This window comes from Podarcis cretensis (genome assembly GCF_951804945.1).
Source record: "Podarcis cretensis genome assembly, chromosome: 18".
NCBI classification, from domain to species: Eukaryota; Metazoa; Chordata; class Lepidosauria; order Squamata; family Lacertidae; genus Podarcis; species Podarcis cretensis.
In genome coordinates, this window is record NC_137188.1 from 13896242 (window position 1) to 13904920 (window position 8679).

The 8679-nt window shown below is 51.0% G+C and overlaps 1 protein-coding gene across 1 annotated transcript in view; it reads left to right on the forward strand.

The window, feature by feature from the left end:
- Nucleotides 1-6092: 6092 nt before the first annotated feature.
- The window catches only part of IFI30 (IFI30 lysosomal thiol reductase), a 10199-nt gene continuing 7612 nt past the window's right edge, over nucleotides 6093-8679 (forward strand). Inside the window, exon 1 of the mRNA XM_079960923.1 lies at nucleotides 6093-6354. Coding sequence (XP_079817049.1) covers nucleotides 6226-6354 — 129 coding nt within the window. The 5' untranslated portion in view covers nucleotides 6093-6225. The remainder of the gene's footprint in view (nucleotides 6355-8679) is intronic.

Here is an 8679-nt window from a genome sequence, read left to right on the forward strand (position 1 = left end):
GGAGAAGGGGACAACGGAGGACGAGATGGTGGGACAGTGTTCTCGAAGCGACCAGCATGAGTTTGACCCAACTGCGGGAGGCAGTGGAAGACAGGAGGGCCTGGCATGCTCTGTTCCAGGGGGTCACGGAGAGGCGGACACGACTAAACGACTAAACAACAACAAGCCTGGCTGGCTTTGAACCATCTTCAGCAGGGATTTCAAGCGGTAGAAAGAATAGAACCTCCTTCAAACCAGGGAGGGGAGCAAATCAAAGTTTCATTTTCAGCTGAATTTGGGGAGAGCATCTGTCGCCCGGAGCTGTTTCAATGGCTTTCGCTCAACGTGCTCCTTGCAAACAGCTGAAAGCCTGCAAATTTTGATAATACAGTGGTCCCTTGGTTCTCAAACGGATTAATCCGTTCCAGACTTTTAAAAACAACCCCTAAGATAGCAATTGAACATGGATTTTACTATCTAACGAGACCATCAATCCCTAAAATGAAAGCAATAATCAATGTGCCGTACTATAAAATAACTAAGGCAGTATTGTAGATGATAAAAATTAAAACGAACTTTTTTTTCTTTACCTGCGCTGATGACAGTCGTTGTTTGGATGGGGGGGCTTTTATCCATTTCCGTAGTCACACAATCAATCGATCAGTATCTGAACTGGGTTCCACACAGTCACGAAAACAAAAAAAGAAAGCCACAAAAACACAAAATAAATAGCACAAAGAGACCTCAACATAACGCGTAACACTCAAAACGGAGCATGTTTGGCTTCCAAAAAAAGTTCACCAACCGGAACACTTCCTTCCGGGTTTGCAGTGTTTGGGTTCCAAGTTGTTTGAGTACCAAGGCGTTTGAGAACCAAGGGACCGCTGTAATAATATTTCTTATCGACGGAAAGTTTGGTGCGGTGCAAGCGAGCTTTCATCCCAGGGGGAAAAGTTGGGGGACGACTGGTGGTTATTACTTTGGGACAGGGGTAGGCAACCTAAGGTCCAGGGGCCAGATCCGGCCCAATCGCCTTCTCAATCCGGCCTGCGGATGGTCCAGGAATCAGTGTGTTTTTACATGAGTAGAATGTGTGCTTTTATTTAAAATGCATCTCTGGGTTATTTGTGGGGCATAGGAATTACTTCATTTCCCCCAAAAAATATAGTCTGGCCCCCCACAAGGTCTGAGGTACAGTGGACCGGCCCCCTGCTGAAAAAGTTTGCTGACCCCTGCTCTAAAGCCTTATTTCCCAACACGACTTTTTGCTTCCTGGAAAGTCCGGGAATCAGTGTGTTTTTACATGAGGAGAATGTGTGCTTTTATTTAAAATGCATCTCTGGGTTATTTGTGGGGCATAGGAATTATTTCATTTTTTCCCCAAAATATAGTCCGGCCCCCCACATGGGCCAAAGGATGGTGGACCGGCCCATGGCTGAAAAAGGCTACTGACCCTTGCTTTAGGGTGCATGGTTTCGTTTCCGCAGGTAAGACTCACCTGAGCATGGGATGGAGATGCTCGCAACATCAACATCCCAGCAAATCTCGCTTCCTCATTAGTCAGAGCTTTGGGTCTGAGGCCAAGAAGGCAGGTCTGTGTCTCTCCTCCTTCCAGCTATCTGGCTCCACCCTGGCTCCTGTTTTCTTGCCTAGCAGCTGGGTGAGGGGGCGGAAAGAAAAACCCCACCCATGAGCCTGGCGGGGGGGGGGGCACCTTAGTTGCAGCTCCTGCAACTTAGCTCACCAGGTGCTGATGATGACATGGAGGTCGCCGAAAAACTTGTCCCACCGGTTCCGAATCCTCAAGATGATGTTGTAAACAAAATCTGCCTTTCTTCCCCTATGGGGTACCCAAGAGCCCATATAGAGTCCTTAAGTGGGTTGCCTATCGGTAGGGACGCAGGTGGTGCTGTGGTTTAAACCCCAGAGCCTAGGACTTGCTGATCAGAAGGTCAGCGGTTCGAATCGCTGCAAAGGAGTGAGCTCCCGTTGCTCGGTCCCTGCTCCTGCCAACCTAGCAGTTCGAAAGCACGTCAAAGTGCAAGTAGATTAATAGGTACCACTCTGGCGGGAAGGTAAACAGCGTTTCCGTGCGCTGCTCTGGTTCGCCAGAAGCGGCTTAGTCCTGCTGGCCACGTGACCCAGAAGCTGTACGCCGGCTCCATCGGCCAGTAAAGCGAGATGAGCGCCGCAACCCCAGAGTCGGACACGACTGGACCTAATGGTCAGGGGTCCCTTTACCTTTACTATCGGTAGGAGAAAATAACAGAGGCCAAGCAGAGAATATTGAGAAGCAAAGCAGCTCGTAAGCCTGATCTTTATTGAACTATTGCAACAGGGTCCTCACTCCCCACATGCAGGAGGGAGGAGAGACCCAGAACAATGGGGTGCAAGTTCTTATATAGACATTTTAAATTCCCTGCCCTGGAGCTCAAGACCACCTCCCACAAACATCATACTTACATCACAGAAAAGGCGGTCCACAATAGAAATGTGAATGTTGTTTTTCCTGTCTGTCAGGTTATCTGATAATGCCTTATCTGATTGCCTTTCCTGGTAGTCTGGCCATTCCTTTGAGATGGTGATTTCCCAATTCCTGAGACAATGGGAAGGTTTCCTCACCCCTCCCTCCTTGCAGAGAAAACATTTGGTCAGTTGGGGAGTCAAAATGGTTTCAGGACAGCCTTCCTGAGCTGCTCCAGACATGTGGTCGACATATCTATGTATGTGCTTGCTTGGTACATTTTATGAACATTTATTATATGTATTGTTGTTGTTGTTGAGTCGTTTAGTGGTGTCCGCCTCTTGGTGACCCCCTGGACCAGAGCACACCAGGCCCTCCTGTCTTCCACTGCCTCCCGCAGTTTGGTCAAACTCATGCTGGTAGCTTCGAGAACACTGTCCCACCACCTCGTCCTCCGTTGTCCCCTTCTCCTTGCGCCCTCCATCTTTCCCAGCATCAGGGTCTTTTCCAGGGAGTCTTCTCTTCTCCTGAGGTGGCCAAAGTCGAGCCTCAGCTTCAGGATCTGTCCTTCCAGGGAGCACTCAGGGCTGATTTCCTTCAGAATGGAGAGGTTTGATCTTCTTGCAGTCCATGGGACTCTCAAGAGTCTCCTCCAGCACCATATTATATGTATATAAGACCTTAATTTTTTTATTACAATGATGCTAACCCTTGCTGGGTTCAGGACCTCAAGAACTGGGAGGGACTGGGGGTGCGGCCATTGTTACAGAAATTCTAAGGTCTTAGTCCCTGATAACGCCTTATCTCAGGCCTGTCCAACTCCCAAGAGACTGCGATCTACTCACAGTATCAAAAGACCGGCTTTGATCTACCCACTAAACTTCATACTGGGACACCCCCTGCGATCTACCAGTAGCTCTCGATCTACCTGTTGGACATGCCTGCCTTATCTAATTACCTTTTCTGGGTAGCATGGCCATAAACTTAGAGACAAATCCTTAGTTCCCAAATCTCTTACACATCATGATATCAGCTTAACAGATACTTGCCAGACTGTATTTGCAAAGGGAGGCGTGAGCCCCTGCAGTCCAAAGACAATTGGAAAGCTTTTCCCATTTCCTTCCTCTTTGCAGAGAAATATTTGAGGTCAATTTGGGAGAGTCCAAATGGCTTCAGGATGGCTCTCCTGTAAAGGTAAAGGTACCCCTGCCCGTACAGGCCAGTCTTGACAGACTCTGGGGTTGTGCGCCCATCTCACTTAAGAGGCCAGGGGCCAGCGCTGTCCGGAGACACTTCCGGGTCACGTGGCCAGCGTGACATCGCTGCTCTGGCAAGCCAGAGCCGCACACGGAAACGCCGTTTACCTTCCCGCTGGTAAGCGGTCCCTATTTATCTACTTGCACCCGGAGGTGCTTTCGAACTGCTAGGTTGGCAGGCGCTGGGACCGAGCAGCGGGAGCGCACCCCGCCACAGGGATTCGAACCGCCGACCTTTCGATCGGCAAGTCCTAGGTGCTGAGGCTTTAACCCACAGCGCCACCTGCTCTCCTGTACACGTGGTTTATATGCTTATGTATGTGTTTGCCTTGTACATTTGTGAACATTTATTCTGTATAAGACCTTAGAATTCCTATAAGAAGCTCTCTTTTTAGGAAATCAAAGTTGTTGTGCTTTTCTTTTAGGAAACCAAAGTTTCCTGGAAAACTCTGTAAAGAAGAGGACATGAGGACTCAGATATATTTAAACGCTGTTCAATAATATTCGTGATCTTTCCCCCTGCCCACCCCCCGCTACGCCCATGCCCAGTTTGAAGAGCTGAGGATCTGGGGTTTTTTGGTTTTTGTGACATGCAAACTCCCAAGCGGAAACTGGCGCCTTATCTCTCTCCCTTTCGTGTCAGCTGCCAGTTCCAAAGTCCAACCTTTTGTTGTCAAGCGCAAAAGTTGCTCAACAGCTTGTGTCAGCAGATCGGCGCTGCCTGGGGGCTTGCACAATTTCCCCTGGCAGGTGGCAAATATCTGGGTCGTTTTAAATTCTTGCAGGCATGCTGGGACCTGAGGTGACCCCCCCCCGCCTCCTTGTCAGGCAGTCCACTGTCCAATCTGAACTGGGGGGTTGGGGTCCCCAGAGGAGCCAGATCCTAGGGACCTCGCCCGTCCAATAGAACACTGATGCGCATTGCCATTCAAATAGCGTGTACATGACACCTCATGCCATCGATTATGCGAGGTGGAGTTTATTTCTATTCAAGTTGACACCCCCACCACCACTCTCCAGGAACTTCCCATCCCCTCCAACGTTTCTCCCCTGAAAAGAGGGACGTCCTATTCCATCCCCTACAACATTTCTCCCCTGAAAAGAGGGACGTCCTATTCCATCCCCTCCAACATTTCTCCCCTGAAAATAGGGACGTCCTATTCCATCCCCTCCAACATTTCTCCCCTGAAAATAGGGACGTCCTATTCCATCCCCTCCAACATTTCTCCCCTGAAAATAGGGACGTCCTATTCCATCCCCTCCAACGTTTCTCCCCTGAAAAGAGGGACGTCCTATTCCATCCCCTCCAATGTTTCTCCCCTGAAAATAGGGACATCCTATTCCATCCCCTCCAACGTTTCTCCTCTGAAAATAGGGACATCCTATTCCATCCCCTCCAACGTTTCTCCCCTGAAAATAGGGACGTCCTATTCCATCCCCTCCAACGTTTCTCCCCTGAAAATAGGGACGTCCTATTCCATCTCCTCCAACGTTTCTCCCCTGAAAATAGGGACGTCCTATTCCATCCCCTCCAACATTTCTCCCCTGAAAATAGGGACGTCCTATTCCATCCCCTCCAACGTTTCTCCCCTGAAAATAGGGACGTCCTATTCCATCCCCTCCAACGTTTCTCCCCTGAAAATAGGGACGTCCTATTCCATCCCCTCCAACGTTTCTCCCCTGAAAATAGGGACGTCCTATTCCATCCCCTCCAACGTTTCTCCCCTGAAAAGAGGGACGTCCTATTCCATCCCCTCCAACGTTTCTCCCCTGAAAATAGGGACGTTCTAAGGGAAAGCGGGACTTTCCGGCATCAAATCAGAAACCGACACAGCTTCAAAGAGGATTGCAAAACAGATTAAAAAAAAAAAGTATTGTAAACATGTTAGCACGCTAGCAGGCTGGGAGTAAGTTCAACAGTAAAAAAAGTTACTTTGAGAATCAAGCTGAGAAAACCAGCTATAGATTAGTTGTAATATGCAGCAGCAAAAAATAACCATGAAAGGGTTTGAGGGACGTCTTTAAAGGGAATGCTTACTGGAAAATGTTTGGTTAATTGTATTTTATTTGTGGGGGGACGACCTATTCCCGCCCCCCCCCCCCCCCGCAAATCCCTGGAAAATATTTTCTTTCTTTGGCGATCACTCGTAGCAAGACTGTCTTCCATGGACACGGTATTTCCCCTGGAAAATAGGGACAATTGGAAGGTCTGCAACATCTGGAAGCCCCCAAACCGTTTGCTGGTTGTTGCTTTGAAACAGGCGCGCGCAAAGTGGTCTTTCCCCTAAATCTCCCGGTCTGGGGCCTCCCCAAAATCCGGCTCCTCCTTCTCCTCCTCTGGAGCAAGTCAGGGGCCGCCTGAGTCACACACACACCAAACCGCAGCAGAAGAAGACGAACGGGTTGCGAGGAGGAAGAAGAGGGAAGGGCGGAGCCGGCAAGGGGGGCGTTTAAGAGCAGCCCGTCTCGCCCCCGCCGTGCGCACTCCGCCTCGCCGTTGCACACCGCCCGGCACTTCTCCTCGCCATGGCTCCCGGCTGGCTCCTGTCCATCGCCGCTTTCTGCTGGCTGGGGGGCATCGCCCTGGGGGGCGCCCCTTGCCCCTACCCCCCGCACCAGTGGTGCGGCTCCAGCGAGATCGCGCAGGCTTGCAAGGTGAGGAAAGGGAAAGCGAAGGTGGCCAGGAGGAGCGCAAACTCTTTGCGCGCAGGCGAGTTGCCAAAGGGATGGGGGAGGGGTGGCCACCCACGTTGCGGGTGGGGTGGGGGCTTCGAGGGAGGAAGGGGGGCTAGCAGGGGCGACGGGGGGCTTGGTGCGACCCCCTTCCCGGGACTCGGAGGAACGGGTGGCTCCGAATGGCTGCTGTGGCGCACGGGTCCTGCTTGGGGGCGGGGGGTGTCTTCCCAGGGGGGCACCACCTCGTTGGCCACTGGGGGGCAGGAGGCTGGATTCCGATGCGCCCCCTTTGGCCTGATTCAACTGCCGCAGGGGGTCTTAGGATTCCTAAATGGAGACCCGAGGTGCCCACAAAATTCGCCATGAAGAGTCCGGGCATTCACAAATTTTGGGTGCCAGGGCCATGCACGCTGCATGGCACCCACGGGCACCCACGGGCACAGGGCCAAGTTGGCACTTCTGCCGTGGACAGAGGCAGTCTACCTTAAGACTGGGGGGAAGGAAGAGTGGGAGGAAGCTGTTGCTATCTGGTCTTGCCTGTGCGCTTTGGGGGGCACCTCGCTGTGAAGACAGGGGGCTGGACTCAGGGCTGGGGGGTCCCCCGTGTAGGGCACCAAGCCAAAAGGCCACAAAATCATCACCACCAGGGCTTTTTCAGCCAGAGCTCAGTTCCAGCACCTCTCAGGTGGGCCCCATTGCCATTCTAAGAGAAAAAGGTAAAAGGTAAAAGACCCTTGGACAGTTAAGTCCAGTCCAAGGCGACTCTGGGGTTGCGGCGCTCATCTGGCTTTCAGGCCGAGGGAGCCGGTGTTTGTCCACAGACAACTTTCTGGGTCGTGAGGCCAGCAGGACTAAACCGCTTCTGGCGCATGGCGGAAACCAGAGCGCACGGAAACACCGTTTACCTTCCCGCTGGAGCGGTACCTATTTATCTACTTGCGCTGGTCTGCTTTCGAACTGCTTGCCCTTCATATGCGACCAAACTCCCATCTCCCATCAGCTTCAACAGGCAGCCTGGCAGACATGAAGATTTAAAACAGAGTTCATCAGCTACTGCCAATCCCTTAATCCGTGCCATGAAACAGGTTCCGTACAGGAGTGGCTAAGGGAGGTTCCCTGCAAACACTCACTATATGAGCTTTACAACATCCTTGCGACGTGGGCTAGGCTGAGAGATTGAGGTCCCCGGGGAGAGCTTTGAAAGGATCTGAGCCAAAGGTCCTGGGTTCAAACTCTGACGGTAGCTCCAGAGAGTGGCTGCCGGCCAGTGCCGGCAGTGCTGAGCTATAGGTGAACCAAGGCTCTGGTTAAGGCAGCTCCTAGCAGAGGCAAAACGTCTCCTCGTTGGGCCAAGCCCAACGCCGCTTTGCATCTACAGCACCCCCATTTTCTCAGCATCTTATTTTTTTGGGGGGGTGTTTCCCCGCGGAAAGCCCCACCTCGCTTTTCGGAAGCCGCCCTCCGCTGCTTTCACTTCCCTCTCGAAAGATGGAGGAGGAAGCTGGTCGGGCAAGAGGTTGTTGCAGTTGGGGAGACATCATGATTTATTTTATTGGTTTTATTTCTATCCCATTTTTTGTTCAAACGAATCCCAAAGCGGCTTACAAACCAAAGAAATAAATAAAGAATCTTTGTTTGCACCAGCTGCCGGCCATAGCAATAAAACAACAATATGATATACAAAAGAATAAAAATAAAGAAAGTCAATAGTACATTGGTACCTCAGGTTAAGTACTTAATTCGCTCCGGAGGTCTGTTCTTAACCTGAAACTGTTCTTAACTGTTCTTAACCTGAGGCTAATGGGGCCTCCCGCTGCTGCTGTGCTGCCGGAGCACGATTTCTGTTCTCATCCTGAAGAAAAGTTCTTAACCCGAGGTACTATTTCTGGGTTAGCAGAGTCAGTAACCTGAAGCGTCTGTAACCTGAAGTGTATGTAACCCAAGGTATAGGATTTTGAATCAATAGTCCAATAGCGGACCTTATTCTAATTGCCCCGGCTAAAAAACCTTACAACCTTTGCCGTCACCTGCTCATCTCAACCTGCCAAGAGAAAGGACATTTTGGCAGTGGCTGGGCAAGCCGGAAGGGACGGAAAATAAAAATAACATAACGGAACATGACGAACAGGAGCTTGAATCGTACAGAATACTTGGCAAATTGTCAGTAAAGCGATCCCAAATAAAACAAGACGTGAGCTGAGATTGTCCTTCTGCCTGATTTAAAAAGGTAAAGGTAAAGGGACCCCTGACCATTAGGTCCAGTTGTGGCCGACTCTGGGGTTGCGGCGCTCATCTCACTTTACT